General features: G+C 38.0%; 1 protein-coding gene across 1 annotated transcript in view; it reads left to right on the top strand.

Annotated features, from left to right (window-relative positions):
* LOC149552518 (Rieske (2Fe-2S) domain-containing protein) overlaps window positions 1-26,913 on the top strand; it is a 61,378-nt gene extending 34,465 nt beyond the window's left edge. Inside the window, exons 2-3 of the mRNA XM_089788104.1 lie at window positions 25,930-26,190; window positions 26,345-26,913. Of these exons, the coding sequence (XP_089644230.1) occupies window positions 25,930-26,190; window positions 26,345-26,536 (453 nt within the window). The 3' untranslated portion in view covers window positions 26,537-26,913. The remainder of the gene's footprint in view (window positions 1-25,929; window positions 26,191-26,344) is intronic.
* Window positions 26,914-27,619: the final 706 nt, after the last annotated feature.

The raw sequence follows: 27,619 nt of genomic DNA, 5'->3' as shown, positions 1-27,619 counted from the left end.
ATGTCGGAGATGCTTGGGCTTCTGGATTGATTTCAGGTACCATACAGGATGATCGCTATGAGGTGATAGATGGATTGATCAGAGTTCAGGACAGGGTTTATTTGATTTCGTCATCACATTTGAGAGAGGCAATTTTGAAGGCATTTCATGATGCACCCACAGCTGGACATCCGGGGGTCTTCAAGACCTACAGGCAGATCCGAGAGCGGTTTTCATGGAAAGGGCTCAAGGATGATGTTCAGAGGTATGTCAGGGAGTGTGTGGTTTGTCAACAGAATAAGGGAGAGCACACATTTCCTGCAGGTTTATTACAACCCTTGCCCATTCCTGATAGGAAATGGGAAAGTATTTCGATGGACTTCATCACTGGTTTACCACGAGTGCAGGGAAGGGATTGCATCTATGTGGTGGTGGACCGCTTGACGAAGTTTGCTCACTTCTTTGCTATTCCGTCCACTTACACAGCAGCACAGGTGGCAGATCTTTTCTTTAAAGAGATATTCAGGTTACATGGGCTGCCCAGATTCATTGTCAGCGACCGGGATAGTAAGTTTATGAGTGTTTTTTGGCAAGAGTTGTTTAGGTTGTGTGGTACAGATCTTACACCTAGCACTAGTTATCATCCGCAAACAGATGGGCAAACAGAGATTGTGAATAAATGGGCGGAAGGATATTTGAGGAACTATGTAACTACACAACAAAAGGCTTGGATCAGATGGTTGCATATGGGAGAGTATTGTTATAACACCACTTATCATATGTCCATCAAGATGACTCCTTTCATGGCACTCTATGGTTATGAAGCACCTAGCTTCATGGATTTAGTTTTGGGGGACAGTAGAGTGCCCAAAGCCAAAAACTTATTGCAGGATAGTCAGGACATCCTGAAAGTGCTCAAAGAGAATATACAACAGGCCCAGAATCAACAGAAATTGTATGCTGATCAGCACCGAAGAGAGCGCAGCTTCGAGGTAGGGGATATGGTTTACTTGAGGCTACAACCATATAGACAGTCATCGCTCAAGAAGAGCGGAGCTGAAAAGTTGAAACCTAGATTTTATGGTCCCTACAGGGTGATTCGCAAAGTGGGCAAAGTCGCCTATGAGCTTGAGCTTCCAGAGGGCAATCGAGTGCACAATGTGTTTCATGTGTCTAGGCTTAAGAAAGCCATTGGTCAGAGTGTAGTGCCTTCTGCAGATTTACCCCCTTTGGATGAGGAAGGGAAGCTTGTGTTAGTACCTGAGGCTATTCTGGATACCAGAGAGAGGAAGCTTAGAAACAGGATAGTGAAGGAGTATTTGGTCAGATGGAAAGACCTGCCGGAGGAAGATTCTACATGGGAGAGTGAGCAGGTTATTCAGCAGGCTGGATTGAGATTGCTTGAGGACAAGCAATTTCAAGGGGGGCGGACTGTAATGTCCCCATTTTAGCAGTTGACCAAGTGTGTGTGCGTTAGCCTTGTTCTACATGGTCCCGAGGGCTAACGAAGGGTTTAATGGGATCTTGGAGTGTTTTGGCCTAGTCATGTCCAGTTTGGGCCAAAACGAAGTTGATTTACTCAGTTTCAGGCATACTTACTATTTTTAGTAAGTCGGCAGGACACAGTGCAAGTCAATTTTGGTGATTGGATTCGATACTCCTCGGTGAGAGCTTTCCGATGAGCTATCACTCACATTATTCGGAGTCCGATTGCTAATACATTTTAATGCCTGAAGTTTTATTAAAGTAACGTCTAATTTAATTGTAAAATATTAAAGTGTTACTTTAATATTTATTTTATGGTAATGTGTACCCAAGGGAGACATAAGGGGTATTTTAATATATGTTTTATATTACACATCTTTTATCCCACATTGCCCATATGAGTTGAGCGGACCCGTGGGAATAGAATAAAAGGAAGCATTTGTGGCTTCATTAGACAGGTTGAATATGAGAAGAAATTGGTGTGTGAGTTGCAGCTTTGTTCTTGGCATTTGAGGACGTCTATCCTCTCTTGTAACATTCTAGACGTCATTCCCTTGGGGTTTGGCCTTTGGAATTCTTTCTTATTGGCTTCATTATCAGGCAGTTTAGTTGCATTTCCGGCTACAGGCAGATTTGATATTTGGCTCATATCTTCTTCACTACTTGTCCGACGCTTATGCCGCTTGGAGGGAATGGTATTATGAAGGTAGTTGTAGCAGCAAGTTCGTAAGCATGGGCTGGAGTATTAAGACAATATTGCTGTAGTAATTAGTGAGTTGATAAATCTGCCATGTATATGGTTTTATGAATTCTGAAAATAACATTTTATTAGCAGCAGTTCATTTCCACTTTGCATATTATTGTAGTTTCTTTCTTGTTTATGTTGTATGATACCAATTCCATAAAAACGTTTGATTTCCGGAGTTATAAGGGGTTTTAAGAAATTGAATGCAAACTGTTTGACATAATTCCTTTCAGCAATTTGGTTTAGTTTTTGGGACATTCAGGGGTGCCCATTACATAGTATAAGCAAACACAAACTTGTCCACAAGGGGTAGACCCATTAAATTACATGGTTGCATGAAATTATAGTCCTTTGTTACATTTTATCGATCATTGAAGATTCTATCACAACACGATTTTACTCCCTCTGAATCAATTAGGATCACATAACTGAATGAATTATAGTCCTCTTTACTGTTAGAATTTATCGATCATTGAAGATTCTATCACAACACGATTTACTCCCTCTGAATCAATATGATCGAGATCACTGAAGATTGGCTGAATCATATCATCTATTTGCTCCCTCTTTTAAAGTTGCTTGAAATAACATTCTCAAAGGAAAAGATCAAGGCACATAGCTTTTATAGTATACATAACAATCTTAACATTAGTTAGGATTCCTACAACATAAAGTTATATTTCTCATTAATAATATCACGATTCACTATATAAATAATCTACAATTGTGAGAAAATAATTTTGCATTTATAAAATGAAAGTTCATAATGATCTAGTTATGTATATAACATAATAATCTTTATATAATTTCCAATATAATATAGATCAAATAAATATTTGAATATATATATATATATATTCAATATATATATTTTAATCTATGTTTTCAAGATATTATTTCCTCATTTTAATATTAAACATATTTCTTAACTATTAATATTCACTTAAGTGCATATTCACAATAAAATAGATAAATAGTTACCTGTACATAGACATCTTTGATGCAATCTTTTATACTTTTTTGACTTGTCCTCTTGATACTAATATCAATACTTACTCTACTTTATATAAATTATTCTATTCTATCATCTTCCTAGTCAAGAACTTTTGGATCCGTATATCATATATATATATATATATATATATATATATATATATATATGTCTATTACTTTAATACACCTTACCTTATGTGTGAGCTCTTGTTCTCTATCTATTCATCTTGATTGAAATACCTCTTACAATACCCATTTACATTTTATATGAATGCCATTGGAATATTGTCATTGTTGTAGCTTTAAAAGTATTCGCATATACCAGCACAAAGGGTATTGTGGCTTCGTATATATATACATATATATATGTATGTCTATTACTTTAATACACCTTACCTTATGTGTGAGCTCTTGTTCTCTATCTGTTCATCTTGATTGAAATAGCTCTTACAATACCCATTTACATTTTATATGAATGCCATTGGAATATTGTCATTGTTGTAGCTTTAAAAGTATTCGCATATACCAGCACAAAGGGTATTGTGGCTTTGTAGTTCATATACAGGGTATAATGCGAGTCCATGGAGGATTTGTCGCCATCATCAAATTCTTCGTCAATTGGGGAAGCAGTTGGGCTTTGGAGGATCAGAGTGGAACTGCTGAAGAAGATGGCGAAGAAGTTCAAAGTTCTTTAAGAGGATCTTTGGACAAAATGTGGTCTCTTGAAGATGCGCTTCCTATAGAGTAAGCATTCAGGGCATGAAAATGCCCCTTTAGCAATGGTTGGTTTTGGGGTATGGGCCCCCCCTCTTTCACATGAGATCCTTGTGCTGCGATTAAAGGAGTTATTTGCCTTGTCTTGGGACGATGAATGCCATCTGAGATCTCTAATATCATATCACCTTGTGTTTTCCACGGTATTCGTGACTCGTCCTTCCCCTTTCGTGTATGGACCTGTGTGTTTGTGTCTTCCATAGGCAGTATGCTGAATGCTTGCTCGCTCTTTATCACTCCCGGTTGATTGAAATACGGATGACTCCTCCTGCGATAGGTATTTGCAATGTTTATAACCTGCAGTGAAATCTGTCTCTTCCATGTGGCTTTGATAGTTATGTCTCTCATAGTTCTATGACGTGTGTTCCCTCCTTGTTCATCCACAAACTATAGTTTAAGTGGCAACTACAGCAGAGTTCAAATTTATTTATGGCTCTTGTTGGCGCTATTGTTATATCCATGCAAATTGTGTTACAGGTTCCCAAACATACATTTTTTGTAGTGGATGAAATTTGAGAGACGTCTCTTACCTGCAATTTCGTTTCATATACAAACATTTATTACTCTTAATTAACAGTAGAGTTTCACACCCTTTTATTTTTATCTTTCCTTTGTGATCTGCGGTGCTATCCTATCTCCCTTTGCTGATGGTATAGCCTGAAGTCATCTTATCTCCTCATGCAGAGTGGGCTGGTGTATATATCCTTTGTTCACTTAATTAACCTGGCAGCATAGTCTCCTACTACGAATTGATGGATGGTGTTTGACATCATCTGTAGGGTGTAGTCTCCAAGCTACCCTACCTGATATAGGCACATGTAGTTATTTAATTTCTCATTCTTGTACTATGCCATATTGTGGATATAAGCTATATTTTACATGACCTCTGATATACTTTTCATCTTAGAGTATTTTATATCTGTAGTGTGTTCGTAAGCAATATCTTTTCCTCCTCATTTTAACACATCCGAACATTTCTATGCTATTTGAGACGATGCTATATCTCATTCGTATTGTCTGGATTTCGTGTGTTCACTCACTGGCTTCAGACCATCGGTTGCTTTCCTTAACCTAACTGAAGTTTCTCAACAACATTGCAGGTCTTTCCTTCATCTTCCAGTTATTATTCATTTGCAGCTTGCTCTGATACCATGTTAAAGTAACTAAGATCGTTTCTGCAAATCTCTAACTGTGACTTGCAGCAAAATCTTTGACAGTCTTCCTCCTTCAGCAATGGTTAATGTACTGGATCGCTGTATAACAACAGAGGTGAAGGTGAAAACAATAATATTAAATAATACTGATATTTCTCTGCAGGTACTTGGATGCCTTGGATTGATGCTTTTCCCTGCGGCAGTGAGCAAGTATATATATAGGCAGTGAAGGACATGACTCTGAAGAGTCATGTAAATGCCTCTTCGGAGGCATGTTAGTTACTATAACTGCCCAAAACAAGTTTATAATCCACCGCCCGATATTACATCAAGGGCTCAATAGTAATCAACACATGATAAAGGCAAAGGATGGGGTATGAAACCCGATACAAGCAAGACATTAAAGTCGCTGATAACATGAAGCCCGACCAATATAAGTTGGTCAATAATATGCTTTCTTTACTGTCAATAATCCTGATGCATGACAGAGGTGTAAGCATATGTATATGTATGCATACATTAATATGGATATATGTACGTATACTTATATCTCTGTGGTGCATAGCAGACAACAGTAGCATAATTCTGATGCTTATATCTCTGTGATGCATAGCAGATAGCAGTAACATAATACAGATGCTTATATCTCTGTGATGCATAGCAAACAGTGGTAACATAAAAGATTCATGTTTTGCTTCTTCTAACGCTAAACATTAACAACTATGGATCACATAAAACAGACCTAGTGCTGACCATTTTGGGAACATGGAGCCACTTTGAGGGTCAGATAGGGTTTAAAATTAATTCTGTACTGATTTGAGGTATTGTCAAATCTGCATATTTATCTCTTTCTTTTCCAGAAAATTTTAGGAAATTCACTATATTTCAATCTAAAAATTATGGGCGGTAATCAGGGTTTTCTGTTGTATTTTGCCAATCTCAGAAATAATCTGATAATTGTACATGCACGAATCAGTTATGAATTCTGATCAGAAATCTAGAATTGTAATGAGAATATTTGTATGCAAATAAATTTCCAGATTTTGTTCCCTAGATTGCAGAAATTTGTCTTTTTTGTAGCCCCCTTATTTGGGGATATTATGCCAGCACTTGCTGCGTCATGTGGAGTAAGCCACTTCGTTTCTTGAAAACACATTTCAGTCCTTTTACTGTCGTTCCTCCTATAAAGACCATTTGCCTTTGGTCACAAATGAAACAAATCACCATATCCATTAGAGAGCTCAAGGAAAGGAAGGATTTGTTTTCTCCACAGGTTGGACTTCCAAAAATATAAAGACATACTAAGAATATCATTATGTAACTTGCATCTATTTGTCCTTGAACTTAAATTTTTTTCAAGAGATTGGCATGAATGAGATTTTCCATCTTTAATGATGTGAAGATATCACCTCCTTTGGGATTTCTATATTTAACTAGATGATTTATTTTAGTATCACTTGAACACATGGTTTTTGACAATTTCATTATTCCTTTTCAACTTCAAATTGTATTCTTTTTTTGTTTCAATTTTGCCTACGGATCAATCAGTGAGTAAATTATGCACTCCTCTTTCAAGTTTCATGTCAGTTGTCCAATTGAGATGGATATTTGCTCATTAATCTCCCTGAAAATATTGTGTATGGTTAAAAAAGAAATTGTTCAACCAAAATAGGTCATACTTGTTTGAGTATTTTGACTTTTTAGTGTTGTGACTTTTTTCTTTTTAATACTATTGACAATTATTAGCAAAGTTCGTTCAATTTCAACTCTTTTGCAACCATAAGTACTGCAAATTGGAGCCCAAGGATGAAGCATTGAAACTTAGTTTCATTATTTGTTCCCTTCTTTAATTTCTTTGTTCCTACTATCAATTTTCCATATCTAGTAATGCATCTAGCTGCAGATGCTCCTGGGTTCCTTGCTTATGTTCAAACAAAAATTTATTTTACACCATCCTAAAGGGAGAGCTTTCTTTTGTTCTTCTTTCTTGAGATTAATAGAATTAACTCTACCACCCCCACTAATAGGGGAATTCAACGGCCTTGTCAATTTCTTATTATTTCATTGTTCAAAAAATTTATAATAGATTCTTGCAAGCATAGGAATCATGGCAAAATTTTGAGCTTTATAAAACTCAAAAGTCAAGCCAACTTAAAGAAATATTTTCATGTTTATTCTAAGCTAAATGCACTCTATGCCTTTCCCCTATAATCTCAACGAACTAGCATGTAGTTTAATAGACATTGCGGCTAATCTTTATTATAAGCTAAGTTGCCGGTTTGGATTTGGGTTCGGATGCAAGTTTGAGATTCGGGTTCAAAATTCGTTCAAGATTATTTTGGGGTGGGTTTGAATTCATTTTGGGTTCATCTGTACAAAAACACATGTTTTATATATGTATGCATGTATGATATGTATATGTATATGTATACAACAAAAAATAAGTTCATAAACCACTATGCTAATAGTAAAGCAACATAGCAATATACACCACCATTTATATATATATATTAGTGTTTTAGTCCAAATAGCATATGTTTTCTCTTTGTAGCCTTTTTTGTGGTCTATTTTAGGGTTGAAGAATTGGATTGACTAAGATGGACCAAAACAAACTTTATCAAAGTAAAAAAATTCCATTTTTTGGTAAAATTCATGCTACAGATTTGGCAATTTGCCATAGAAATTGCAAAATTTATGTCGAGTTTGTCTAACAAAATTCGGACAGGCTTTTGCAAGAATATGATAAGGACCAGACTTTTGCAAAAATGGGACTAGACTTTGGACTTGCCAAGGAAGAATTTGGTAACCTCCCCATGACCAGGAAAGTATTGGATGACCTAATATGACAACTTACCATTGAAGTGCGCAATTTGATATGAATTTTATCTTTGCAGTATTAATGATTTCAATCCCCTTGTTGATAGCGTAGAATTATTTTTAGTTTCATTGCATTGATTACAAGCCAAATTTATAGTATTTTATCTTAGGTTGTAGGGTTTGGACCCTGCCAGCCAAGTCTAGGTCCGAGTCCTTCTCAGGTCGAGATTCGTGTCGGGTCTCGAGTAGGATCCATGCCACAGACTCTACTTGAACCCACTATAGGCCCACAGGGACCTGGGAAGACCCTTAAGGGCCTTGTCCGAACCTTGCGCAAATCCTTAGAGACCCGCGAGGACCAACAATCCATGAGGCCAAAAAGTATGTTAAAAACACTAAAAATTATATATTTTTTATTATTTTATAATGGTACAACTATATATATATATACAAACCACAATTTAAGCCAAGATGAACCTTAATTAAGCCTTGCGCTATAGACCTTGCTCGAACCTACCACAGACCCACATGGACTCGGGAGGACCCTCAAGGACCCTATGCAAACCCTCATAGATCCTCAAGGACTCGCGAGGACCCACAATTCATGATGCCAAAAAGTGTGTTAAAAACACTAAAAATTATATATTTATTATTATTTTATAACAGTACAATTTTATATATATATATATATATATATATATATATATATATATATATATATATACATGAACCACAATTTAAGCCAAGATGAACCTAAATTAAGCCCTTAATTAATTTGTGTATATATTATATCAAATTGTAGTTTATCAATGGTATTGTTATAAGATGCGATTAGCCAAAATAGTATAACCGTACCATTAGTAAACTACTATTTGATATAAATAAAATTAAATGGTACAACTCACACACACACTCAAGCCCACCATTAATAAATATAATATGTGACACTAAATATCAATAGCAATTGAATTAATCCAAATACAACACAAAGATGATTTAAAATATCGCACCAAATTGAAATATATATTGATAACTAGAAACCACATTAGCAGTCAAGCGCGGTCCTAAATATTGTTTCTCTTATATCTATACACACACACATGAACCCCCCCACGTACCCAAACGATTTTTTTTTTTTTTTGCCCGAACCTACAAACCCAAATTTGAATCTGTCCTCGAATCTGAACCGACAACTTATATTTTATCTTAACAATATTTTTGAATATTTCTATTTTCTTGGTGACAAATACTTGATACAATCATGTTAGACGAATATATGTATTTTATCCTACATCATATTTATCATGTTCTCCGATTTTTGTATTTCATCTCTAACTATATCTCTAAATATCCTTGTTGAGATCCTGCAATCATGTTAGATAAATATTGAAGATACAATTCACAAGATTAATCATTACTAGTATTTAAGAGTATTAAATTCATAATCATTTTAATGGTTAGACATATAACTTACTTAATTTGTCATTAGGGTTCATCCATAACAAATAAGAAGACATGAAAAGGAGCCCAAAACGATGCTCTACCATAGGCCCAAGAGCGAATGCCCTATCCTTCATGGCTTCATGGCCTTCTGCCATGTCATATGAGGTGGTGTATCTAGTGAGGAAACCTATTGTTGTTCACCTTCATCATGCAATGCTTATTCACTCTCCTTTGACTGAGACTCCTTTGAATCCTTCCCAACAATTGTTCAATATAGAGGTGGGGGCAGAAGCTACAATAGAGTGCCCAAGTGATCCTCTACCTTAGGCACAAGAGCAGATATACCATTCCTCTTGGCCTCACGTGGCCTTCCGCCATCTTATATGAGGTGTTATGCCTAGAGAGGTATCCTATAGCCACTTCTCCCCTTGTACTCTATTCTCCTTCTTGCCATGATTGATTGTTTCTATTTGGAGATCCACATATTACTTATATCCAATATATATATACATAATGTTATGTGCCGATCTTGATATGTACAAAAACTGTACACTTATATTGCTGCATATATCAGGCATACACATTTGGACATATTTATACATGCCACAATAACAAGAAAGTCACTTCCTTTTGATCAATAACAGGATTTAGTCTTGTTCATTGTTATGCAATTGCTGATGCTTATCAATGTTCTGACTTGGTCCTCCTCCCATTTTGGCGATCTCTATATATACCTTAATATTCCCTTGAAGATATGTGTCCTTTGGAAATGGCTGCTCTTTCATAAAGAATCATGTTTCCTTATTGATGCCTCTTTGTACTTAGTTATCACAAATGTTTCTTCAAATCACACTTCTTTAAGGATCACTTTTCCTAAGTTTTTAACTTTAGTTCCCTTCTTTCATTAAAACCTCTACTTGCTTATAACCCTATCACTATTCATGAACAATCCAATCGTTGTTCTTGTAATCATGCTTTCTAATTGCCCCCTAGAAAATCATGAAGTCTTGAGGCGGAAGGATTTTTGTTAAGACATTTCTATCCTCTTCACGGTGGGGTCTTGAGATGGTTTAATTGTTAGAAATAGGAAATATTGAGGGGGGTGAATCATTATTCCAACACTTTTTGGCCAAATATGGATATCGGAAATTAACCTTAAGCATGCATAAACAATTAAACTGAATAGCAATAATAAGCATCCCACAAAGAAACTCATAACACCATATTTTGTTAACCAAGGAAACCCTAGCCAAGGGAAAACCCTAGTGGGGATGGTACCCACAAAATGATCCACTAATCAAAAGTACCTTGTGAAAGGTTTTGACCCTGTAGCAGTCTATTACATACATATAGTGTATCTGTTTGCGTTAAAGGACTTAGATCTTGTTAGAGGCCTCAACTTTGTTATGAGTTGTATTACAAAATGGTGAGCTCACTACTCTACAAGTGTGGTTGCCGTTGCACTAAAAGTTTGACCTGTTGATGCCTGACACAACCACTAGACTTATAGAATCCATAGGAGGTGGTTAGTCCCTTGTCACAAATCTCGAGGGGAGTGTTGTTTCCCAAACCCGTAGATTGGAATCGTACGAGTCTTGCCAACTTGATGGTGGGATATTTAACTGGTTATCGCCAACTTGACAAGATCAATCATTTTGATCTTCTGCACTTCTGGCTCTACAAGGCCAAGGTGGGTGCACTTGACCTTGAACAAAGCACTTAAGTCCAAGATACTTAGAGCAAATTGGTTAGAATGTGAATGCAACAAAAGTTTCCCAAATGGCAAGGATTTTAGAAATTTTAAGCTTGCAAATTATGAATTAAGAATAATGATTGAATATATGAATGTTGTAAAATAAGAGTAAAAATGGATTAATGCAACAAATGAATATACTAATTCTTCAAAGGAAAGATATGAAATAATTGCTAGCATATAGATTATGAATCACGAGTAATGTAAAGATTGGTGCAAGAATTGATGGGCAAATAGAGTTAATATTATAAGTTATTATGTACAACTTTATAAAGTTCTATAAACCTTAACCATAAACAATTTAGTAATCAAGACGCGACAAATCAAATATATAGATGTAATTTTAAACTAGTCTAGAATGCACTTTAATCCTATGGTTAGGAGACAAAGCAGACACAGATACAGAAACAATTAAATATTTCACTATATCTATGATAATCAAGTTTAAAGTCCTATAATTGACCCTATCCACTTATCTATCATATAAATTATTTATAGAATTTAAAAATAATTATAAAGGACAACTTAATAATATTTCCAACTTGAAAAATTAAAATAAATAATTATGCTTTACTGATTATGCCGGAAATAAATTGCAAGAAAGACACTCCTTACAAATGATCCATCCATTGCAAATTTATCCCAGAATCACATAAATTTTTATCTAGTAATCCAAATACACGAGCTTTGTTCGATCATTCACTCTTTGCCAATAGAAGAACATAATATATCAAATGTGCATATATAACTTGAGTATGTAATTTTTTTAGGAAATTGTATATGAATCGTATATTCTTTACTTTGAGTTTGCATCTCATATTTATAAAGGATGGAAAGGTATGTCCTTAACCATCTCACCCCATCATGACCAATAACTAATTTTGTGTGCGTAATATGGTTCTAAATTAAATCTTATGACAATCCTCATCATATTATCTCAAAATGCGTTTAATGAATCCTGATTAGATATTAGCTATGGATGGTCACCATGGCGTGTTTAATCATGACGGTGATGATCTTTGATGCCGGGATTCCACCTTAGGAACTCATATTGATCTCAACTCTCCTTCTATCCCTGCTGCTATGCTAGTTCTAGTAGAGGTTTTCCGGATTCCCTCCTAATTCCTCTAGTGCACATTTTCAGACCATACTCTTCTATTTCATATCTCCTAATCTCCTTAATTGCTCACGATAAACCAACCATGCCGACCGCCACTTCCTGATGTGTGTTATGTTGTAATAAGAACAACTACAATGAGAAACCATAATACGTTAAAAGGTATAATACAAATTCAATTGAATAAGAAAAAATAATGCAAGGATTGCTTTGCAGTTGATACACAATCAAAGAATTGTATTTGAATTCACAAAGACTTTACTCCAGCATCTACAGGTTATAATTTTTGTATACTTGCTAGAGTTTTGAGGATGTGATAGAGATGATTGCGCTAGTAAAATTCCTTTCCATTATTTGATGCATCGCAGGGGTACTAGGTGTAAAAATGATTTTTGATTGGCACATTTCAATAATCAATGCTTATTGAATTAACATGTTTTATTATACTTATCTTTGAAGTCTAAATCTTCCAAAATCGCTTGATAGCTTCTAGATGTGAACATGGTGGATGAATCGTAACAGAGCACTCTAGGCTGGATAGGAGCGGAGCTGTTCGCAATCCATTCCCTCTCAATAAGTATGCGAGCTTGTGAATGTTGTACTCATCTTCCCTTCGTGGAGTATTGGACAGTCATCAAACTTTTCCCGATATGCTTATGGCAAATATCATATCTATGGCAAAGACTTCTCCTGCAGACCACTCTGTATGCCGAAGGCTTCCTTGTCTTTATTTGTGTTCCTCCAAAATATGAAGAGCTTCTGTATTTGACACATCGTGTTTGCTTTAATAATAAATCGAACCTTTGTTTTTCCTTTGTGTTTGTTCGCAAATTTTATAAAACAATGCTTTCTAGCTGTTATTGTCACACAAGAAATCATATTGATGCTATCACGATACTTGTTCATTATAGCATAGTTTGATGGAGGAATTTGTCTCATCATTGTTTAATCATTAGGATATTATCATTGTCTTATGAAAACTTACCATCTTCCATGAGTTATTTATATTTAACTCTTTCCAACATTGTCAGACCATTATAAGGACCCAATCACTGTATTGTCTCTTTATCATTGCTGGATATGATAATAGAAGTGGCTGCTGGATATGATAATAGAAGTGGCTGCTGCTTATATGTAAAAACTTTACAAAAAATTTCTTCAGTAGCTTTGCTCGGCACCTCAAGGAGCCGAGTGACAGGCAATGCCGAGTTTCTCGGCATTAATGGGTGCTGAGTTACTCGGTCACCAAAAGGGAGCTCGACAGACAAAGGCTTGGTAGAGGAGACCTAGTTGCACAGTCAGTACAAGCCAAGTTACTCGGTTCAAGTAGAAGTCGAGTAATGCAGGGAGGAAGAACAACGTTCCAAACACGCATTAAATGGTTTCTCCTCCTTTCTCCCTAATCTTTCTAATCACGCACGACGAAATATAATAAAGGAGACAACATATGTAACCACAATAGATTGGAGATGGCAAATATACTTGCTTGCTTTCTATTAACTTGAAACAAAACTAATACAAATCTGGAGAATAAACTATTAAACCCTAGATGAACAAAATATCCAAAAAGTTGAATCAAACTTACAACGACGAATGGCTGCATACGATAAACCTGGAGCAATCACTACTTATATAGGACAAAACGTTACTTTCACAAAATACCCAGAAAGTCATCCACACTTGCTACTACTGCTGGATCTGATCAAACTTTTTGCTTCTACTTTTCTGTTGGATTCAAAAAACTAACTCTCTGAATGTCTGAGTCTGACTTATAGAATGGAAGAACATTCCCCCCTTTTTGTCTCTTGCTGTCAACTCGAATCTCCCTCTCATTTTTGAATTTCAAACTCACGTACCATAATAATTGTTTCTGACTATTGCAGCTGATTGTTAGACATAGCAAGTAGGTGCAGAAGGCTCACAGGACAACTTGAGCATTAAATATTTCAACACTCCCCCTTTGTCCCTAGCCGATCATACAAGGATCACTGCCAATCCAAATCAACTACGCCTAGACATCCTCTTAGGTGCACAAAACTTGCTATGCCCAATGGCTTAGTGAAAATGTCTGTTAGTTGCTGCTTGGACTTACAATATTCCATTTTTATTTCTCCATTCTCCACTAGCTCTCTGATGAAATGATATCTGATCTCAATGTGCTTGCTTCTCCCATGGAAGATTGGATTCTTTGACAATGCAATTGAAGAAATGTTGTCACAAAAGATTGTGGTTCCATCCTCTTGCTTTTCATTCAAATCTGTCAAGATTCTTCTTAGCCAAATATCTTGACATGTTGCATTCACTACTATATATTCAGCCTCTGTTGTAGATTGAGCAATAATTGATTGTTTCTTGGATGCCTATGAAATTGCACCCGAGCCCATATTAAACATATAACCGAAAGTGCTCTTCCTGTCATCTAGACATCCAGCCCAATCACAATCAGTGTAACCAATCAGCCTAAATTCATTATCAATAGTATACAAAATGCCAAATCCCTTACTACCATTCACATACCTTAGGGTCCTCTTTCCCAATTGCCAATGGGAATCCTTTGGAGTTTCCATGAATCTAGAAATCAAACTTACTGCGTGCATCAGGTTAGGTCGAGTTGTTGTCAAATTCATCAAACTTCCAACTATGCTTTTGTATAATGTTGGATTCACTTTTTTGTTGCAATCTTCCTTGTTCAACTTCAGACCTACTGTTGTTGGTGTTGGGGCTGCCTTACTATTTTGCATTTTGAATCTTTGCAAAATCTAATTTGCATATTTTTCTTGAGAGATAAAGATGCCATCATGCATTTGTTTTACTTCTATGCCTAGAAAATATTTCAATAGACCTAGGTCTGTCATCTCAAATTCACTCTTCATGGCCTCTTTGAATTCACCAATTAGAAAATTATCATTTCAAGTGAAGATTAAGTCATCTACATACAAGACAACAATCAAAACCTTACCTTTTGCTACCTTGATGTAAAGAGTGAGCTCACCATCGCTTTTGCTAAAGCTATTGCTCATTAAGTATGAGTCAATCCTTCTGTACCATGCTCGTGGAGCTTGTTTGAGCTCATAAAGAGCTCTCTTCAACTTATACACCTTGTGTTCCTCACCTACAACTTCATAACCAGGTGGCTGCTCCACATACACCTCTTCTTTCAATACTCCATTCAAGAAGGCGAACTTCACATCCATTTGATATACCTTTCATTTGTGCTGGGCTACAATTGCTATGAGAACACGCACTGTTTCCATTCTTGCAACTAGGGCATAAGTCTCATCATAACCTTTGCCATACTGCTATTTGTACCCCTTGACTACTAATCGTGCTTTATGCCTATCTATTTTTCCTTCAACATTGCATTTGGTCTTATAGACCCATTTAACTCCAATTACTTGTTTCTTAGGAGGTAAATCAGTTAACTCCCATATTTCATCTTTCTATAGCATCTATTTCCTCATCCATGACATTACGTCATTTCTTTTCTTTCATAGCTTCTACAAAATAGATTGGATCACTATGAGAAAATAATACAAAATTAATACTCTCATCATAGTCTTCATCATACATTTCATCTTGGTATATCTCGCTTAGACTCTTAGTCTTTCTTGGTATTAGGGAGGCGAGAGTGTGATCTGAATTTTCAGTAGTACTGTTGTTATTGTTTTGCACACCAATTCGAGGTTGTCTAGAACTAGTAGGAATTGATTCTCAGCATGTTTGAGGTTGCTTTCCTTTTTGCCTCTATTTGAAACTATCTATATTTGCCGCTCTTTCATCTTGCTAATCACAATCTTCATCTTCTTCAACAATAATCGGCATTTTACTTGAAGTGCTTGATGATTCATCCATGGAGCCATCCCATGACTGATTTTCAAGAAACTCCACATCTCTTGAAATGATGATCTTCTTAGTGATTGGATTATACAATCTATAAGCCTTTGATTCCGAATTATAACCTGCGAAGACACACTTCACACTATTGTTGTTTACCGTACTGGGTAAAGAAAACAATGCATACAGACAACGGAACATGAACAACAAAATTCCTTCTTATTATTCGCATATGCCAGAACATTACATTATGCTTGATAAGATAAGATGAATGATTAATGATGGAAGATGCTTTACAATGATCTCAGACGGGATATAAATACTATTTGCCGAACCTTTCCGAAGGAGTCCGTCGGCCACAAATATTATGTCCGCTACAAACTATTTACCCGTCGGCTACAGAGTACAGAAACACCAATGACAATCACCCCGTCGACTACAGAAACACCGACGACAATCCAGTCGGCTGACACCATCCCCCTCAAAAAGAAAAGTCGTCTTCTGACGACTAACAAAATATCTGAGACAAATTAACAATCAAAATACATTAACGAACTAATTACAACAAGATAAATCTACTTCTGACACATCACTATCACCTTCGTCCCGTGCCTGTAGCCTCTGTTAACACAACACTGCCTCCTCAATGAAGCTAACTTTGATAGCCACTTGTGTTGCTTTCTTTGTTTTCAATTCCTTGGTACCTTGAGCCAAGTGTCGTTGCACTGCCTCCAACTGGATGATTAGCTCCTCCCGAGCTCTCTACGCATCCACCAAGACAGCCTCCTGGCCAACACCTACTTCCAGTGCCTCTGGTACACAGAAAGTCCATGCCTGCAACAACTGGTCAGACTCCCACGACTGATATCCGCAACGACTGGGGGTCCAGGGGGCAACGCCCCTGGCGGGGTCGAGGAGCAGCGCCCCAGGTGCGCTCGCAATACAGGGCGGGGTCGAGGGGCAGCGCCCCTCACCGCCAAGACCAAATTAGCACTCTGGAACCCACACAAAACTGCATGGAACACATTGTTTTTGCCATTTTTTGCCGATTCTACCCTTTCTGGCAACCACTGATGCTTCCCCTTCCCTTTGACATCATCTGCTACTTATTCCGAACAACTTGAATCTGTCGTCGTCTTTTTTTTTTTTTTTTTTTGTAAGAAAACCCCTCACACCCATCTTCTACATAAACTCGAATAATCTCTCCTCCACAAATGAGAAACATAACTCCAACAATCTTTCGTTGAAGATGGCATGGAATAATAACGACGACGGTATATTGTTTTTCACTCGTGACAATTAGATTGAAATCCGCGGCCTCCAAATAACGCCGCAGGAACAGGTCCTCCACCAAATGCAACGAAGAGGAATCGAAACCCATGAAGATGTAGAATTCGTGGCTTGACAACCCCGCGGAGCACCTCCCGCGGACAAATGCCGGCGGAGCACCTCTTGCGGACAAGTGCCTGCGGCTAGATGCCCGCAGAGCACCTCTCGCAGACAGATGCCCGCGGAGCACCTCCCGCGGACTCTTTTTTTTTTTTCAATTTTTTTTTTAACAAAAATAAAATTTAAAAAACAACACCTCAATTTTGCCTCCATGTATCGCCGTTCTGCAACGACGACGACAAGGGAATCATCTGATCATTCTGTGACGGTGACGGCGATGGCATCTTCCTGGCACAGTAGGATCCGTTGACTGCGTGAGGTACCTCTTGCCAGTCCAACGTCCCCAACTTTACCACTCGATTGTCATCGATCTCTCGGATCTGATATGGTCCAACCCATCTTGCCCTAAACCTTACCTGTTTGCTTTCATTCCGGTCGTCATACTTGAGTACCAACTGCCTCGGCTGAAACCTGTTGAGTTTGTCATGCCACGCCTTATGCCTGTTCTATGTCACCTCCGTCGCCCACTGTGCCTGCGGTCGTCGCGCATCTAGCTTATTTCCTTGCCGTCGGTACCCTTCAAGTAATTTTATGGTACGATATATTCTTTTCTTCCTGTGCGGTCCGTTCACCGTGTACCGAATGGTGGGATCTTTCTTTTTTTTGGGTTTGGACTGTATGTTCTTCCCCTCATCTTTAGGCGTAATCGCCTTTCCTTCTTCCGCTGCTCTGTATTCCTTTAGACACTCATTTTCCTTTTTTTTCTCACCTTCATCGACCCTTAGCATATTACAACTCAGAAACAATTCGTAGTCTTCTATCTGCCAATGGTAAAGGCCATTCACTGAGTCTAGGTCGTCATCATTTGATCCTCCTAGTGTCAATACTCCTTCGTTCGGTTCCATTCTCTTTCCTTCATCGTCATTTCTTTCATCGTCACTGTCGCCTTCACCTTCTGAGTCTGACGATGCTGCCTCTTGACCTACCATTTGTGTGTGCAGGTCAATTATGAATCTTTTGCCTCCGCGCTCCATTGATAGGGTATTTCGTTTCCAATCATGTTTTACTTTTTCTTGCACCAACCAAGTCCATCCGAGAATAGCATCATGTCCTTTTCTTTTCAATGGAATGACCACAAAATCCAATAAAAATGGTTGCGTACCAATGGTTACCAGTTGCGCCCGTAAGGTTCCCAATGGTTTGATCCCGTGCTAGTCTGCCGTGAGCAATTGGAATGTAGGTGGCCACAGTGTCGGCTTTCCCAACTTCTTCCAAGTATCCTCCGGCAACACATTCACGCTGGACCCTTCGTCGACAATTGTGTCTGTCAGAACGTTTCCCAAAATCCCCATCTCGACGATCGTCGGATGCCGTCCGGACGTGAGTGCCAGCAGCATTGGGTCTATTGTCATCACTTCCCTACTGTCCCTTCCTGTGTCCTCCGTTGCTTTCGAAAACGGTGTATGATTTAGAATGTTCGTCCGTAACTGGGGCATTGTGAGGTCACTTATCTTGACCGGTATCTCCATTTGTAAGATTTTCCGTACAATGTTTTGTTCTGCGAAGGTGTCAGTGATGTCCTTCAACTGAGATGTCCCTGCCGACGATGCCTTTCCAATTTCCACCTGCGCTTCCCCCAATTTTCTTTTTTCTTCCGTCGGCAGTTTTGCTTGCCTCCGCGTAATTGCCAGAACCTCCTCTTCATCCGTGTCGATAGTGATCAAGTTTACTCTAGATTTTGGGCACTTGGCATCTTCATAGTCGCCGAGTTTGCACCATCTGCATAATAATTTCGGTGTGTTTGCTGCTGTACAATCCCGCGCAAAATGACCCCACAAATTACATGCTTGGCATTGAACAATCGGCCGTCCGTTTGCATCATACTGGGTTCGACTTTGGCTCCCATTATTATTATTGTTCGCATTGTTGTTATTTTGCCCTCTGTTATTATTCCTGTACCCTCCGGATGTGGCACTTGCGCTATTCATATTTCCGCTACTGCCCGACGAAGAAGCCTCATGTGTGAGAAGCACCTGCGGAGATCCTGTTGTCTTCATGTTAAAGGGGCACTCTTTTGTCGAATGGCCCATGCTCTAACAAAAGTCACAAAATTGGTTCTTTGGACACGATCCTTTATTATGACCGTCGGTCTTACACTCCGTGCACCACAGCTCATTGCCTTTTGGCTCCTTCTGCATGTTTTTAAACTCCATTATGCGGATCATGTCCTTCTGTAGGGCACGAACTTTTTTATTGTTGCCTTCATCGTCGTTGCTATCACCTCCGACAGGCTTGTTGTCATCCGAATTAGATGAGCTAGTCTTTGTCTTCTTCTTTGTCTTTAGCTCACTTTCGAGGTCCAATGCTCTATTATAAGCTTCCGTATATGACGACGGTGGCACAATTTTCATTTTCCTCCGCAACTTCGAGCATAGGCCTTCCATGAACCATCTTTTCTGAAGTCCGTCTGCTGGCTTACTTTCCATTTTGTTTATCAAGTCATTTAATTTCCTGACGTAAACGTGGACGGTTTTGTTCTTCCCTTGCTTAGTATTGAAGATCTCTGCTACAATTTCATTATCATCTTGCAACAGTTTAAATTCTGCCAAAAACTCCTTTTTAATGGTATCCCAACTGTTTAGCTTTTGTGGATTTGTATCAGTGAACCAATCAATTGCTACGCCTCATAGGGTGGCCAGAAATTGTCTCATCCAGTCGTTTTCATCAGTTATCCCATTTGCCTTCCAGATCGTTTCACATGTTTTGCAATGTCGAATGGGATCGGCCGTACCATCGCCATTGAACTTCGACAGTTTCTCTTTTGGTCCCGCCATCACAATTGGTTTCTGTAAACAGGCGTTGCTCAGTTCTGCAACACTGGCGCTCTTCACTCCCACACCAGCGATTTGCACTCCCACATCGACAGTCTGTATTCCCACACCGGTGGACTGGTCTCCCACACCGGCGGACTACACTCCCACACCGATGAACTGGTCTCCCACACCGACAGACTGCACTCCCACACCGGCAGACTGTTTTCCCACATCGTCAGACTCAATAGCTATGAACCTTGGTGAAGAAGGGTGTTCTGAAGTTTTCGCCTGCACAAGTATATCCCGGACGAAGAGTTTACTCCACGCTCTTGCTCCATCGGCACGTCGAGCCGTGCGAGTTGATGCTCTTCCGTTTGAATTCTCTTCCCTCGGCGAACACAAATTCAAAATCTCCTCCCGTGCTTCTTCCACCAATTCCACCCGCTGCCGAGTTTCCTCCAACAAATCTATCGTGCTCCAATTTCCGTCGGCACTTTTTTGAAATCTCCGTCGGAGATCGGCTTGCTGTGCCAGAATTAAATTCTCTTGCATAGTACGGATTCCATCTTTTCCCTTGACCTTATTTCGATCCTTGTTAAGCTGATTTGGCATTAATCTTCATTCCTCCCACCTTCTAGGTTCATAAGGCAACAATGCCAAATGTTTACTGTACTGGGTAAAGAAAACAATGCATACAGACAACGGAACATGAACAGCAGAATTCCTTCTTATTATTCGCATATGCCAGAACATTACATTATGCTTGATAAGATAAGATGAATGATTAATGATAGAAGATGCTTTACAATGATCCCAAACAGGATATAAATACTATCTGCCGAACCTTCCCGGAAGGAGTCTGTCGGCCACAAACATTATGTCCACTACAAACTATTTACCCGTCGGCTACAGAGTATAGAAACATCGACGACAATCACCCCGTCGATTACAGAAACACCGACGACAATCTAGTCGGCTGACAATTGTCATCCAAATATTTCCTTTGCTCCTTTGGCACATGCATAGGCTACACACCCAAACACTCTCAAGTGCTCAACTGTCCATCTGTGTCTTGCCCATGCCTCAAGTGGAATCTTGTCGTGGACTGGCTTTGTTGGACACCTATTTATTAGATATACTGTTGTTGCTACAACTTCTCCCAATATTCAGTTTGGTGTCCTTTTTCTTTCATCACGCTCTTTACCATTTCAACAATGGTCCTATTCTTTCTCTCAGCCACTCCATTATGTTGCGGAGTATAACTGGCTGTAAGCTCCTTTTTGATGCCATTTTTCTTGCAAAATTTTACAAAAGAATTGGAGGTATACTCCCCCGCTCTATCTGATCTTAGGACTTTTATATAATGTCCACATTCTTTTCAGCTTGGGCTTTAAATTCTACAAATTTATCAAATACTTCAGATTTGTTTTTCAAAAAATACACCCATGTCTTACGACTGAAATCATCTATGAATGTCATAAAATATTTATTCCCCCCAATAGAAGTGGTTTGCATAGGGCCAACTAAATCAAAATGCACCAACTCTAATGGTACCCTTGACCTTCAAGAATTACTAGAATTAAAGGGAGGCCTATGTTGCTTAGCCAAAATACAAGCATCACACTTGTCACATGAATCTACAATGTTTGGCAAACCATCTGCCATTTTTTTCTTGAAGAACAAATTTAAACCACCAAAGCCAAGATGTCCATACCTTAGATGCCACAGCTTGGAGGGGTATTCAATCACACTCTTTAAAGCTGATTGTTGATGTATTGTTGTACGTACATGCTTGGGAGGTGCAACAATAATTTGAAAAGAGAAACAAGTCTCTATCCTCAAGGGGAACATCTGGTTCCTTGTCGTTTGGATTGCTGCTAGAACATTCTTACTCCCATCTTTCTCATGAATAACACACACGTCATTTTCCATCAGCACCTTGTAACCATTTTGAATGAGCTGTCCAACACTCATTAGGTTGTGCTTCATACCCGGGGCAAAATATACATTTTGTATTTCTCTCTTCTCACTTTGCTTGGTGTGGATCATTATAGATCCTTTGGCCACAATAGGAATGATTCCATTGTTTCTCATTCTAATTTCTCATTTGAAATTCTTATCAATAAATGAAAAAAGACTTTCATTACCAATTATGTGGTTGTTGCAACCGCTGTCCAAGTACCATACCTCAGGGTTGCCTTCTTCACTGATGTTGCACATGATGAAGGTTGTGGGATTGTTTACTTCACCCACATTTACATCAGCCACATTTGCATTCTGCTTTGACTGATCACCTTGTTTCTTCCAACATTCACTTGCATAATGCCCAAATTTATGATAGTAATAACATTCTATACTACTCTTGTTAGAGTTGTAGTTTTTCTTACCTCCTCTAGAGTTGTTTTGAGAGCTGCTTGCTCCCTCTTGTTTGCCTACTCATCTTGAGCTTTTTCCTCCAACATTCCTTTGTCTGGAGTTGCCACGACCTCTGCCTCTAGAGCCTCTACTAGAGCCATTTCTTCCTCTCCCCCTGCCTCTTGAATTGGATTGAGCTTTGAATGCTTACTCTTGGGAAGATGTTGCTGATCTATTAATCCGGTGCTCATGGGTTTGAAGAGTACCCATCAACTCATCCATTGTCAAGGTAGTGATGTCTTTTGCCTTTTCAATGGTCATCACAAGATTATCATACTTTGGAGGCAGACTCCTCAATATCTTTTCCACTATTCTCTGCTCTATTTGATTTTCTTGAGCTGAAATCTGAAATAGATTCATTGGCCTTCATTTGAAGGTTCTCAAACTCCCTTCGAATCATCTGTAGCTTTACTACATGGACTTTATTAGTCCCTTTGAAGTTTGTCTCAAGGATATCCCATGCTTCCTTTGAACAGTTAGCTGCTGCTATTTTAGGAAAAAATATTTTTGTCATGGCTGCCTCAATCAAGCTTAAAGCTTTTGCATCCCTTCTTCTTGACTCCTTCAGCCAAATCTTCTGATGGTTGGTGAGGGCAGCATAGTGTGCTGGGTCGGTTACATCATTGAATCCATTCACCACAAACTCCCACAAGTCATTTGCAACCATAATGGTTCTCATCTTCTTTGCCCAAGTGTCATAATTTTGTCTATCAAAGGATGGTGGCTGCTGCCATATCTTTCCTGCATCTCCAGCAATGTCTCCTACACAACAATGTCAAACACCCATAAAAACTATGCCCAAACTCACGAGGATGTGGGACCTTATGGCTTTGATACCATGTAAAAACTTTACAAAAAAATTCTTCAGCAGTTGAGTTGCAGCAGGGAGTGCTGAGTTGCTCGGCACCTCAAGGAGCCAAGTGATAGGCAATGCCGAGTAGCTCGGCAGTAATGGGTGCCGAGCTACTCGGTCACCAAAGGGGAGCTCGGCAGAGGAGACCGAGTTGCTTGGTTAGTACAAGCTGAGTTACTCGGTTCAAGTAGAAGCCGAGTAATGCAGGGAGGAAGAACAACGTTCCAAACACGCGTTAAATGGTTTCTCCTCCTTTCTCCCTAATCTTTCTAATCATGCACATCGGAATATAATAAAGGAAACAAGATCTGTAACCACAATAGATTGGAGATGGCAAATATACTTGCTTGCTTTCTATTAACTTGAAACAAACTAATACAAATCTGGAGAATAAACTGTTAAACCCTAGATGAAAAAAATATCCAAAAACTTGAATCAAACTTACAGCAACAAATGGCTGCATACAATAAATTTGGAGCAATCATTGCTCATACAGGACAAAACATTACTTTCACAAAATACCTAGAAAGTCATCCACACTTGTTGCTGCTGCTGGATCTGATCGAACTTTCTGCCTCTGCTGTTCTGCTGAACTCAAAAAACTAACTCTCTGAATGTCTGAGTCTTGACTTATAGAATGAAGGAACATTCCCCCCTTTTTGTCTCTTGTTGTCAACTCTAATCTCCCTCTCATTTTCAAATTTCAAACTCACCTACCACAATAACTGTTTCTGACTATTGCAGATGACCGTCAGACATGGCAGTTAGGTTATAGAAGGCTCACGGGACAACCTGAGCATTAAATATTTCAACAGTATATCTATTTGTATCAGACATACTCCTTGAAACTGGCTGACTTTGAACTCTTCTCATCGTTATGACATTTAATTTTTCAGTTCTCTTTCTTTCAATTGTATCTATATGATGCAAAACAAAATTCATCTCTGTTTCTCTAATTATGCACTTATTTGTTGTCCTATGTCCAGCTTCAATTAGCGCTTCACAGGCCTGTTTCTTCATTTTATATATTGCAATGATAACTGTGGCTGCTGGATATGATAATAGAAGTGGCTGCTTCGTATATCTATTTGTATCAGACATACTCCTTCAAACCTGCTGATTTTGAACTCCTCTCATCGTTATGACATTTATTTTTTCAGTTCTGTTTCTTTCAATTGTATCTATATGATGCAAAACAAAATTCATCTCTGTTTCTCTAATTACGCACTTATTTTTTGTCCTATGTTCAGCTTCAATTAGCGCTGCACAAGCTTGTTTCTTCATTTTATATACTACAATGATAACTGTATTGGTTTCTGGTTTGACTGGAAAAGTCACCTGTGGTGGGATTCCGGTGTCTTCTTTATTTCTCAACCTCTCTGTAGTTCAATCATACAGATATATATTGCTGACTGCATTAATAATCTGCACAAAGTCTGTGAGATGTATCTGACTGTGCTGATGCCTTCTCTCAATAGGTTCACATTTCAAGAGGTAGATATATTGGAGTTAAATTGTTGTACGCTGTTCATCATGTTGGCTTCAATCTTTCTAACATAATCTTTGATTTTGTCTCTAACACTCTTCATATAGGATAGAACAGTGATATGAAAATGTCTTGAGCAAAGGATCTATTGCTTCTTCATATTTAAAGTATATAGTTGAAGTAGATACTTATACATATTTTAATTGTCTTCTTTTGATTAATAATATCCTTGTCCATATAAGATTAATGCATTTTCACATTAATGACAACCTCCAGCATATAATGTCCTGAAAATCTCTGACATCCATGCCAATACTTCCTACAATCTCCAATATCATCTCCAAATGGTGGCCTTGATTTTTTCCAAAAAATAGGGCTCAAAATCAGGGAGCACTGATCATTTTGCCAACACCTATGCCATTCAACATCCTAGATGCAGCAATTTAAGAACCCCCGAATATATCCTTCATATTCACCATGTAATCTATTTCTTTGTCATACTTCTCTATTAATGCCACCTCCTTTCATCCTCTTTCTCTCGCCTTGACTTTTAAAGTAAGAGCTGTTGCCTCTATTCATTCTTACCCTACTATTCTGAAACATTACCAAGTCACTATGCCCAGTAGTATATTTCCTTGAACTCCTTGTTTCCTCTCCAATAGTGTTTAAAAAAAAGGAAACACGAGAAATATTCAGCATTGGCAGTATCAAAGCCAAAAAATGAATAATAATTATTGATAGTGTAGGATGTTACATGGTTGACTGTAATTGATTTCAGGATGCTTCTTTTTAGATGGAATAAGACCCTTCAAAATCATCATCAAGAAAGTATGTTTTGTTGGATTCTGCAATGAAATTGTTACAATTGATCGTGTGCAGGATGGTTGTATTGTCTGCCCAACCACAGATAGCACTTTCAGTCTAAAAACAGGAGATATCGTAGAATGGTACCCAAAAAACCCAGTGCTCAGGTTTCTGACACCACCTCTCAGAAAGCTCTTCATTTATGCAACAAAAGTGGAATCAGATTACATCTATATTAACATGGGACCAGCATTAGATGGTGCAGAATCGGCAGAAATTGTTTTCAGTGGAAAGACACAGGCGGGTTTGACGGCCACTGATGTGAATGTGGAGGAGGTTTTCTTTTACAATTCCAGTCATTATTTCTTATATGCATTTGATTATTTCAGCAAATTGATAAAAATGTTAAATAACTTAATATGTACCACATTCTATAACAAGCACTTATTTAATTTTATGCTGTTTTAAGCTTAAAATTTGTCTTTGACAGGTTCGGATGGTTGTGGATGAAAACGATACTGGCTTCGGTTTTACACCAAGAAATGAATTGATCAATGGAAGAGCAGCCACAGTAGGGTTCTTATTGTTGTTGAATTTTGAACTATTAACTGGTAAAGGTTTACTAAAAGGAACTGGATTCCTAGATTTTCTCTACTCTGCATCTCAAGCCTTAAATCAATAAACATCAGAAGTCAATGGTTCTGCAGTAACAAGCCTACATTGTTGCGCATATTGCAATGGAGTCCTGTGGTTTTATTTGGTAAGCTCAAATGAAGTGAGAGAGAAAAACTCGTGGGCCGATGATGAAAAGAGTTGTTGATGGCCAAATCCTAAATCTATTTGTTGGCCCGACGTGTCAACCACAAAGTTGCGTAAAAGTTGTAACCTTTATTGCATGTTGAATAGTTTCTTTATGCTTGCTACTTCCTTGTATTAATTAGGGCCGTCTTTGCTGTAGCATATGAGAATAATCCTTTTGTTTAGCCTTGAACTGCTTTACGAGCAATTTTCCTTTCTCGGTTTAATAAGTAATTGCGCAGCCCTGCCATCTTCTGGATATCCAAGTATATCATTTGTCCTTGTTTGCATGCAAGATATCCTAGATTCACTTTTTAATAGAAAACAAGGAATGAATTTGTTATAAATGCAGGAATTATATAGTGGAATAATGTTTTTTTAACTCAACTATAGAACTTAAGCTTCTACGTGCCAAGGTTTCTGTAGGATGATAAACAATGGTAGCCAATTGTAAGACTTCTGTGGGATGATGAACATTGGTAGCCAATTGTTAGTCTTGTTAGAAGACAATTGAGTCTGATTGTTCCTAACAATTTAGTCTTTGATTAATATTTTTTAACCAAAGGTTTAGTTTTGGAAGATAATTTAATTTGATGTTTTGGTAACCTAACTATAAAACTTTAAGTTTTTATAAGCCAAGGTTCTCATTGTAAGATAATTAACATTGCTAGTTCATTGTTAGTCTTGTTGAACGACAATTGAGCTTGATTAATTAATTAATATTTTTCTAAACTGTAAAACTTAAAGCTTCTATATCCCAAGGTTCTCATCACATTTGTAAGATAACTAACATTGGTAGTCAGATGTTAATCTTGTTAGAAGATAATTAGGTTTGTTTAGTTTTTTAATGTTTTTATAATTCAACTATAAAACTCAAGCTTCTAGGATAGTCATTGGTAGTCAATTGTAAGTTTTGTTAGAGATTAGTTAATTAATGTTTTGTAATCCAACTTGACAACATTTGTAG

The sequence above is a fragment of the Cupressus sempervirens genome, chromosome 6 (genome assembly GCF_028749045.1).
Source record: "Cupressus sempervirens isolate cs-2001-9-10 chromosome 6, ASM2874904v1, whole genome shotgun sequence".
Lineage (NCBI taxonomy): Eukaryota > Viridiplantae > Streptophyta > Pinopsida > Cupressales > Cupressaceae > Cupressus > Cupressus sempervirens.
Note: the sequence above shows the minus strand (reverse complement) of the source record. Positions and strands in the feature narration are given on the sequence as shown.